Source organism: Paraphaeosphaeria sporulosa (assembly GCF_001642045.1).
Source record: "Paraphaeosphaeria sporulosa strain AP3s5-JAC2a unplaced genomic scaffold CC84scaffold_1, whole genome shotgun sequence".
Classification (NCBI taxonomy): Eukaryota; Fungi; Ascomycota; class Dothideomycetes; order Pleosporales; family Didymosphaeriaceae; genus Paraphaeosphaeria; species Paraphaeosphaeria sporulosa.
In genome coordinates, this window is record NW_017253360.1 from 3,667,895 (window position 1) to 3,678,222 (window position 10,328).

The 10,328-nt window shown below is 51.4% G+C and overlaps 4 protein-coding genes across 4 annotated transcripts; 1 reads left to right on the forward strand and 3 right to left on the reverse strand.

Annotated features, from left to right (window-relative positions):
• The first annotated feature begins 124 nt into the window (after positions 1-124).
• Positions 125-2,206, forward strand: CC84DRAFT_1159796 (branched-chain amino acid aminotransferase II). Its single transcript, XM_018177333.1, has 2 exons — positions 125-2,070; positions 2,121-2,206. Exon 1 carries the CDS (start codon positions 526-528, stop codon positions 1,855-1,857), a length of 1,332 nt encoding a protein of 443 aa, XP_018042862.1. The 5' UTR covers positions 125-525; the 3' UTR covers positions 1,858-2,070; positions 2,121-2,206.
• Positions 2,207-3,098: 892 nt separating this feature from the next.
• CC84DRAFT_124282 (uncharacterized protein) lies at positions 3,099-3,495 on the reverse strand. Its single transcript, XM_018184095.1, has one exon. The coding sequence runs from the start codon at positions 3,456-3,458 to the stop codon at positions 3,201-3,203; it is 258 nt and encodes an 85-aa protein (XP_018042863.1). The 5' UTR covers positions 3,459-3,495; the 3' UTR covers positions 3,099-3,200.
• Positions 3,496-4,381: 886 nt separating this feature from the next.
• On the reverse strand, positions 4,382-5,037 carry CC84DRAFT_1201479 (uncharacterized protein; the record flags this gene model as incomplete). The annotated part of the gene is made up of 2 exons (XM_018181723.1): positions 4,460-5,037; positions 4,382-4,409 (listed from the first exon to the last, which is right to left on the reverse strand). The coding sequence occupies exons 1-2, from the start codon at positions 4,792-4,794 to the stop codon at positions 4,382-4,384; spliced, it is 363 nt and encodes a 120-aa protein (XP_018042864.1). The 5' UTR covers positions 4,795-5,037.
• A 2,892-nt stretch (positions 5,038-7,929) lies between these two features.
• On the reverse strand, positions 7,930-9,814 carry CC84DRAFT_1254749 (uncharacterized protein; the record flags this gene model as incomplete). The annotated part of the gene is made up of 2 exons (XM_018184486.1): positions 7,930-9,754; positions 9,804-9,814. Coding segments are annotated over 2 exons (1,682 nt in total), but the record flags the coding sequence as incomplete, so codon positions are not given.
• Between the last annotated feature and the right edge of the window lie 514 nt (positions 9,815-10,328).

Here is a 10,328-nt window from a genome sequence, read left to right on the forward strand (position 1 = left end):
GTCGTTTGTGGCTCCGCTATTCGGCAAGACGCTGATAGGTTGGAGCTCGGCTACTGCCGGCCCAAAATGGATAGTCTAGGTACATGCACGCGAATCCCCACGACGGCGCATACTGCAGGTACAACAATATTGTGGGATCACGACCTTATCTTCTCTCTGCAGTACAATTCGTTCGTAATGAGGTCACCGCTCACTTGCGCAATCAATGGGTGTCAAGCAAGATATGGGAACGATGGTCTTCCCATTGGACGCACAATCGCTTTTACATTGGGGATCTTTAAAAGATTTTCTTACTACGCCATAGCACGGATGGCTCGCAGCTGGGGATGAACATGAGGTACACTAATCACTCTAAATGCTATATCGGGTATAGAGCGGTAGTGCGACCCGTATGACTCTTTTCTGAAGGCCATTGTATAAAGGTTTCGTTTCCGTCCTGCCTCTTCACACGGTCACTCCCGACGTCGGTTTGCATTCGAATTACTTCACTACAGTCATTTTCGAAGCAGTCTTATCGACTCCAAAATGCCTTCCATCGCTGTCACGCCTCATGAGGAAAATGGCAATGTATCCGATCTCACCGCACAAGGCATCAAACACGCCCTCCAGAAGACAGCGCCGTCGCAACTAAAGTCAGCTTCTCTGTCCGACTCCACCACACAAGTACATTCCGCAAATCACCAACATGACGCACCAACGCCCCTCGCCGAACTCGACGCCTCCCTCCTCCAGACCACATACACCACCTCCCCCCGCCCCGTCCCCGCTCTCGGCTCCCCAGAAATGGCCTCCCAGAAAGTATGCACCGACCACATGATTCAAGCCAGATGGACCTCCTCAACCGGTTGGGACGCCCCCACGCTGCAACCCTACGGCCCCCTCTCCCTCATGCCGACCGCCTCATGTCTCCACTATGCGACCGAGTGCTTCGAAGGTATGAAGCTATACCGCGGGTACGACGGCAAACTGCGCCTCTTCCGCCCGCAGCTCAACTGCGCCCGCATGCTCATGTCCACTTCTCGGATCGCGCTACCTGGTTTTCCGCCTGAGGAGCTGCTCAAGCTAATTGTGAGACTGTGCGCGACGGACGGCGCGAAATGGCTTCCGAAGGACCGCCCTGGCTCGTTCCTCTACATCCGCCCCACAATGATAGCATCCGATCCCGCGCTAGGTGTGCAGCGCCCGACAGAAGCCCTGCTCTTCGTCATACTGACGTGTTTCGCGCCGATGGATGCGTTGGATGGCGGCATGCGGCTGCTCGCGAGCAAGGACGACATGGTGCGCGCGTGGCCGGGGGGCTTCGGGTATGCGAAGGTGGGCGCGAACTACGGGCCGAGTCTGGTGGCGCAGGGCGAGGCGCGCGCGCTAGGGTACCATCAGATTTTGTGGCTGTTTGGGGAGGAGTGCTTCGTGACGGAGGCGGGGGCGAGTAATTTCTTCGTGGTGTGGCGGACGAGGGAGGGCGTGATGCAGATTGTGACTGCGTGCTTGACGGAGCGGATCGTGCTGGATGGGGTTACGCGACGATCGGTGCTGGAGCTAGCGAGGGAGCGCTTTGCGATTGGATATGAGGGGCTTGAGGCTGTGGAAGTTGTCGAGCGCAAGTTCAGCATGGCGGAGGTAGTGGAGGCTGTGGAGGAGGGGAGGCTGATCGAGGCATTTGCGGCAGGAACAGCATGGTTCGTTGCCCCTGTTGGCCATATCCATTTCCGGGGAAAGGACTTCAAGGTGCCGATGGGCGAGAATGGGCAGAGTGGGCGGTACACGGCTGTGGTGAAAGAGTGGCTTAGAGGAATCATGTGGGGCACGAACGGGCAAGAGAGCCATGAGTGGGGACATATCGTAGATGAGAAATAAGCAAGAGTTGGAAGCTGGTGTGATCTCATCGTCTTATTATACCGTCTGCACGGACTTGACCGACGGATTCTTTACTTTCGAGCAATGTCAAGAAATTCCCCGTCACCTACTGGATGCTGCACGATTGAAACATTCTTATCTCAACTCCACAATGCGCTTTTCGAAGTAATCTGTATCGTACCGATGTATCGTACATCTCTGGGGCACATACTTGTACGGTTTCCGCCAACGAACTCTCTTTGCCCAGCACTGACCGCGAATAGCCTTCACTTGATGAACCTCAGCCACCCCAATCCTGCAGGCTTAGTGTTGAATTTCGTTTCCGTCTTCACTGGCGGGCTACCCTCCACATCCAGGCATAAATCCTGTGTCAACTTTTCTCACTAGCTCAATCGAATTAAATTCCTGTAACAGCCTGCACATCGCGAACGCCATCTCCATAATCGCCTTACGTTCCCAGGTACGATCGCGGCCTGTATATGTCTGTGCGACGATTCGCGCTATCAAGACCCATCATGACCGTCGTGCCTGCTGGGATGCCTACGGTAGATATTCTTGTCGAGCCACCGCCTGTGGGAAGCAAGGTGTCTTTCTGTACAGCCCGGGTGTTGATGCGGACAGATGTGTGGAGACGCATGGTTTCTCGGACGACACTGCTTAGGAACTCGAGCCCCTCACATTGTGCGGGGGAGCGTACTTATAGCCTAGTGTTTTGGAGATCTCTGTGTGGAACACGTGCAAGATGTTGGGATGGCGGACTATTTCGTGAAGCGCCCATATGATAATTGATGGCCACGAAATCCATCCCACCAACAATGATGTAGATAATCTGGTCTCTCAATTTGACTTCCCGAGAGCCCTGGGAAAAGAGCACGGCCGGGAGTGACTGAGCTTTGCGGGCCCGTTCTTCCTGGATTTGTGACCTCTCCAGGGAAAAATTGCCCACAACATCATCAAGATACTTGTATATTGTCTTGCATGCTACTGCATCGTGCGGAAGTCAGGCTCCGAGTTCACTGAGCACACTCCTCCATATATTTATGTTCTTGAGTTGCATCGTATATCTCACTCAGGCTCTGGTCGTTGCTTTGAAGCGTGTAGGTGGACGCACCGCAGAACACGTCCGAAACAACATCGATCTCGAATCAGTTGAGCACATCGAGAGTTTCGTGGGGTTTCTCATCGGATAAGACGCCTATGAGATTCTGAACGTATCTATGCGTTACAGCGTAGTCCATAGGCCGGAATTTAGCCACTTTCCAGCACGCTCTGTGTCCATTTGAGAACGGTGTTGGTTCGCAGTCTACGGATCATCTGCCCATGGATTAGCACACCGGAATCTGCTAGGTCAGCGTTATTTCGTGAGAGCTAAAGAAACGATAAGTCCTAGTATTAAACGATATATTAGAAGGTACAGCTGGAGCACGGGCGCTGAGTTTGGTCTGCCTGTTTGCTCGAGTATTTGCTCTAATCATGACAATGCTCATGTGAAGTAGCAATACGAGCATAAAACATTTAGGGACAGAGATGTTGGCGTTAATCACGGTTCCTAAGGCCGAATTTTCCCTCATATCACCCGTGCCTGTAATCATCCAAGGCATCCGAGGTACGGAGCTTAGACAGTACGTTCAAGGGCAGCAATCAGAAGATTGATCTAGCAGGTTCATATCTGTTCACGCCTGTGCGTCTGCGTGAGGTAGAATTTAGAATTTCTCTCGAATGAGTTAGTTCGATAGCGCAGTCAACGTTCGTAAGATCGTTCCTTATATGTGGCAATCCCTGTGGAGTGTAAAGTTACGCCCCATCCAGAATAGAGATTGAGCATTTCCTTGGGTCACCCGGTCGAATAGTCGGAATCCCATCAACGCAAGACAATTTGGAGTGCAGATAGAGCCTCCAGTCCGAGCCACGATCTTCGTTGGCTAATTGGTCATGAGAGAAATCAACTCGCGTGCAGACCAGTGAAGGGACGCCTTACAGACACTCGTGTATTTGAACTCTTCATTCCTGCACTGGACCACCTAAAAACTGTAGCGGAGTCTTTTACGGGGCACATCGAAACTGTCATCTTAATTGTAGTTGGCGAGTTTAGTTTGTCAAAATTATGGCAAGGCTTCTGAACAGCGACACAGACAGGGACAATGACAGTCATTTCAACATCGTAGGTAGCTACACTCATCATGTAGCTCGCCAGAGGCAAGATCGTCAGCTCTATCAATGCCAGTGTGCACCAGCTCATTTCACAATCAGTGCACAAAGATGTAGAAAATCACAAGATGTAATTTCCCGCTTTTCTAGTTTGTCTACTTCACCACCACCATCTCCTCCGACGAATCAAAGAATGAATCCCCTCTTCACCCAATTTCCCTCCTCTAATACCATAATGTGCACCATAAACTCCATTCTCTCAGCAGGTTCAGCAAGCCAGCATGGCAACATCGCAAAGCCCTCGCGGGGTAGCATATGCGAAGGGTGCAAAGATTGAAGCCAGACCGCTCAACCGACTGGACAGATGGAAAGTTGTCTAGCAGCGCCCGGCGTTCGGGTCGGCCCTGTCAATGTATTAGTCACTTCTTTGAATCCCCCTCTCAGTGCAACTCACCTGAAGTTCCACCCGGCAGTCGTCGTATCCCCGCCGTTCTGGCACCCGTTAATCTCGTTGCTCAGACGCAACACGCAGTCGCCCTTGTTCAGGCTCAGACTGTTGCCCGCCGTGTTGGTGACCCAGAACTCGAAGCGCTTGTTCGCAGTCCCGGCGTTGACGCACGCGTACTTGGTCTGCTTGCCGCCGAAGCCCCCGGACAGCCCGTTGCACACTCCGTCGAGTGCGTTGTTGGCTTGGACCTGGTCGGGCGCCCAAGTCTCGCCGCCGGAGTAGCAGCCGGCGTGGACCGTAGCAAGGAGCGGGGCAATGATAGCGAGGATGGAGAGCTGCATTTTGGAGCTGGGTGGAGGATTGGTTGGAAGTTGAGTGAAAAGGCTTTGCTGGTCAAGTGATGTCGAAGCTGTGCTGCGATGATGTTTTCTGAGGGGCCTCACGTCCCTTTTATACCTCGCCGTGGGCCTCTCCTGAAGGAATCGGAGGCGGTGAGTCCGTTCGATTTCGTGGAAATCAGACGTGCTTTGCGGAGTGCGTCGATCAATTCGCCCGACAGGATTCGTAGTGATGCTTAGGACGGTGCTACTGTACGTGCCATCCTCGCCGATACGTCGCAGGCGCCATGCGTGGCATGGATCGATCGAGTGGTTTCTCGGACGACAGAGAAAATTCGTGGACTGCATCCATACGTCTTGCCCGAAGGATTGATGCATGGCGATGCTCGCAAGAGTCCTACTAAATGTGCCATCCTCGCCCACACCTCGCAAAAGCCGCAGAGGCTGTAAGTGACATCTATATGGATATATTCGTCTGCTTCTTTAATGATAGAGAGTTTCCCTCAACGAAATCATAACATTCACAGAAGCTATTACTGGCATGGGTTTCTTCAACTGTGCCTCGAAGGATCGACGTTGAAGCTCGTGATGACCTTGATGTACGAGAAATGCATGCTCCCTGAAGAGCCTCGCATGGATTACTATAACTGGTACTGATATGTCCGCACGATGCTTGGATGCCAGAAGTGAACGAATCTCACAAGAACTACAAATGCTATGACCATTATGGACTAACTTAGGTCTCATGCATTGGTTTCTTGGTAGCACCTGCGCTTCGCTCACATCCCCGAGTCGCCCCAAAGGATTGAGGACAACGCTTACGAGAACCCTGCTTGTCGTCCAAGCTGGAAAATCGCAGGGAATACAGCCTATGTGATCATGGACATTACCGTGGAGGACCCTCAGTTTCCTGAATGAAAAAATGTTCAAGCGTCGATTTGTCTTGGCTCGAAATATCTCATGGTCCAGCACATGGAGGTGCTTCTCAGCCTCAGGGCTCCATCTTGTCTAGACACGCTTCGAAGAAAATGTGATACTGAGTTTGCTTTGGACTAAGATAGGTTTAACGGCATACCATAACAGAGCTATGAAGAAATTATTTTCGTGATACATATCCAGTGTTCTGTACCAATGCGCTGTTCTCCGCAGCATTTCGTACGAGTCTCTGTCTCTTGGATGTTCCTCTGGGTAACCTGGGTCTATCCGGCTCACCCGTCCCTTGAAATCCAGAGTTGGTTTGGTTTACATTCATCGGTTCGCCCTGTTCCTTTTTCTCTAGCTTGTTGCTCGCGAGAGCTAGGCAGCAACCCTGTCATCACTGTGGAAAGTGCAGTGATTTGACGAAGGTGACCTGTTGAGGTATAAACTATCCACAATGGGCACCCCATCGTCAAAACATTGGTCCAAGCTCTCAGCATGAAGCTCAATTTCTTACTCTCAGCATTTCGTACGAACGACCCTTGTAATAACCCCAGACGTGTGCTATGGCCAGTGCAGATCTGCGTGGCGTTGTGGGGAGTTCCAACCTCCGCCGGCACGAGCCATAGATCCCGATCCTCCCATCGCTTCCCAGCCTATCGTGCTGCACACGTACCTGTGTGAGACGTAGGATCACAGTGCCAAGTTGCTAGTTTTGGCAGGGCGGTTGCGAGAATGCTGACCCGATACATTAGGTAAAATATAGACATGGGATCTTACTTAATGTTTATTCGTAATACTGAGCCACTGAGCAAAGCCAAGGTATAGGCTCGCTTGGTTGTACGTTTGTGTAAATGGTACATTGTCGGTAGGATAAAACCAGAGCACGGAGCACCTTGCATAAGGGTTGCGAGACTTAGTATCAGAGGTGTAAGCTTGGTCTTTGTAGGATCGAACAGCTGCGTAATGGTCTTAGCACACAGTCGGCGAGGTGATCGCACAGCCTTGTTCTAGTAATATAATTTTATTAGCGATTTAGATGTAGGCAGAGGATATCATTGAAGTCGCTCTGGAAAGGGGGAGCCAAGATAAGTGATCTCATAAGAATTGGTAATTCTCAGTGAATACCTGGTGGAGCAATGTTAGCACCACAGCTCTCATCAAGCAGTCCCAGTAGCCTTTTAGTGGCGGTGAATGACCGTGTGTTGATTGGAAAACTTCACGATGTCAGTAAAATCCATCAAATTTAGCAAAGTTTAGCCAGAATATTTTAGTAGGATATTTCGGTTGTAGAATGCGGCAGTGGCAACCCTTGGGAGGATGAGTCGGCGACACAAAGCTCAGCACACAGCGTTTTACAAACTAGCGCGTCAAGGTCAAGAAATCCCTCAAGTGGGCGGTCCCATGCAGAACAGCCTCGGCGGGAGGGCGTTGCCACTCTAGCAAGCTCTCTGAATGAATCCAGACTCGGCAAGACAGTCTTGCTAGTATGACTTTCGAGGCAGTCTCAGTAAGATCAATCAAGGGTACCAATCTGACTGAACAGATTCCAGGGCCTGCGATGCAAAGGTCGTTTAAGCCGCCCAAATCAGCGGAGATACTTGTTAGCGAGCCCGCAAGATATGATATTCGAATGTAAATGAGGACAAACACACGCCATAAGCCTTATATTGTAAATGTTCGAGTATACGTTCCATAACAAGTGTGTATATCGTTCACTCAACAACCAAATCCTGACGAGCTCGATTACAAATAGATGCATTGACCTCCTCTTCTTATAAGCGCAGCCCTATACAGTGGCACAAATGGTACAACAGGATTTCAGAGCTCCTTCTGTGGAACCTGTCCTGCACAGTTTGTTTCTGTCTACCCACACCATCCCCTTTCCAGTCCGATTTTCCCGCGATAAATAGTTGACAATTGCACATTTGTCTCTACACATCCATCCGCGCGAGAAATGAACTATGTTACATACTGCCAAGGAATTGCCAAGCCGTGCAATTGCCTCTGCTTGGTGGCATGGAGCGGCAAATACCGCTATCTATACTGTGCTTGCTAGACTAGGTTCTCGAAACAGCAATTCTGAATGTGACTTCACGGCACTCGAGAGGTTAGTCTCGCACTGAATCTTGAATGTGATTTCCAACACCGTTCGCATGCACGGGTACCCAACCGTGATGTCGCCGCTGACGTAGGACAGGCGCGCCGTGTTATGCATTTCCTGTCATCTCAGGCCAATAACAGCAGCCTGAAACTAGCTCGGTGCTCCATTCCACATCTTCCAGGCCAGAAAAAGGTGTCAATGTCGGCTCTCTCGCCGTCTGACACTCATCAATCGTCCATGATGTATTTCAAAAGCTCTGCAATCGATTTTTCAATCGTCAAAACATTGACAATCCGCAATCTCACCGCCAACGCGCCACCCACTCACTAAACTCGGACACTTCCACGCAACCTCCCGATTTGAGCACTGGAACAGCAGATTCCACATCCTCTCCATTGTGTAGCCAAAATCTGGCGCGGACATAGAGTCCGGCCGGCCTTCGAGATAAGGCTGTTGATGCGCCCAGCTGTTCTCGTCGATGAAGGCCTGCCAGAGTGTATTGTACACGTCCCTGCTGATACCCCGGATACGTGCTGCGGAGACTACGAACTGGCCTTTGTAGCTGAGGAGAACGCTTTCGCAGACAGATGTAGAGCCGTTGTACATTTGTGCGTGCAGCTGGGCAAGGACGTGTGTAGTATCGGTCCAGAAGAGGCGGTCGCCACAGTCTGCGCAGTTGCAGACAGTGCCGGACCAGCCTAAATTGAGGAAGCCAGTCTGCGAACTACTGTAGTAGTTGCGGACGTGCTTATAGAATTCGCGCGGGTTGTGAATGCCCGCCTGGAGGAAGATCGTTTGACGCGCGAGGCTGTCCCACCGGTTGAGGATGTGGTTAAGGTAGGTCTCGCCCTCGCGGCCGATGTTGGGAAGGGTGATGACGTCGTTGGCGCGCGTGAGGTGCTGGATGGAGTCGTTATCGGCGAAGGCGTCTTTGATGTAGATTGTGACATGTGCGTCGGAGAGAGAGGGTATGGAGCGGAGATTGTGGATAAGCGAGACGACCTCGTAGATAGGCTCTTTATACATGCTTAGAACGATCTCCACAGGCAGTTGCGGTTCGTAATCTTGATCGAGGAGGACGGTGCTGCGATCCTCTCGCCGATCGTTTGCGTTGGAGATCCCATACATCGTCCACAGTGAGAAGACCGCAATACCAAGCATGACTCTGCGGATAGTCTTGGTGCGCGAGATTGGCTGGTTTCCAGAATGACCGTCTTCGTTGGCGAGGTCAACGCTTTCACCATCTTCTGAAGAAGAGGGAGAAAGCTCATACGTGCTGTGGGAAGTCCGAGCACTCTGCGATCGATCCTTGAATGCTTCAACGTAAACCCTACTCTCAATGCATATTATTGCAACCAAGAAGCAGACAAATTGATACGCACTCGTGTACGAGCGACGATACGAAAGCGTCGAATAGCACCCTACGATTCCAGCAAGAACCAGCAGAGTCGAAGCGTCCCAAACGTGGTGCACTGGAGCATCGCTATTCTGGAAATTACTGTCTACTGATTCGTCGTCCATGGGAAGTAACATGGACTTGCCCAGTGCCAGTGCCAGCGCGGAAGCCAAGGCATTGATGGTGAACAACGGGACGTTGCTAAAGTCGAGGGTGAAAATCGGCTCGCCTTTCCAAAAGACCAACGCCCAGGTAACACCTACAGACGCGCCAATGATTACATATCGACCAGTCTGATCTTTATCCTTCGCAACAACATCATCAGGGTTGCATCTGATGGCAATCTTCCAGAAGGCTCTGGCAACTCCCGCAAAAAGCATAGCCAAGATTGACGATACCAGACCGGGGACAGAGAGTCGATGATCCGTAGCTAGGAGTCCGGCACCAGCTCCCGCAAGCAGGCTTATTCGAAGAATTTCATTGTAATCTTGGGGCGCCGAGGTGACAATATGAAGAAATAGACTTTCAGCGCAGAAAGCTATTGGCTGGGTCATGTTAGTACCCGGTGACGTATACCCTAGGGCAGGATCTTACTATCATCATGACCAAGGTTGGCTGATTCTGGACATGCAGAGCGGCTTGAAAGGTGCATATTGTCGACAAAGCAGTGAAGCACATTGACGCTGTGAGAAGTATTGTAGCTCGTGTCAAGAGCCATGGAGGCTGCGTTCTTTCGCGAGACAGCTTCCGACTACCCTGCCATTTCCAGTACGGGCGCAGTGCGAGCACACCGGTGACTGCAAGGTGATTGAAGTAAAGCTGCAGTGGATAGTGTATGTTTTGCTCGACCAGTAGATGCCTAGCGCTGAACAACGCGATGCTAACGCATATGACCCAGAGAGAGCGTCTATGATGTCGAATCGCGTTGGAAACAACAGTTCGAGCACCAGATTCCGGCCCTGTCAACGTTTCCTTGTGGTAATTGTGAATGACCATGGCCGATGAAGGAAGGAGCGCGCGTCGCGGCGTTTGGTGCGGTAAGGGGGCCCGGTTTATCTTGCCCAGCGCATCTGGCTCAGAAAGAGAAGGTGCGGTTTGCGCGTACGGTATTGTTTCGGC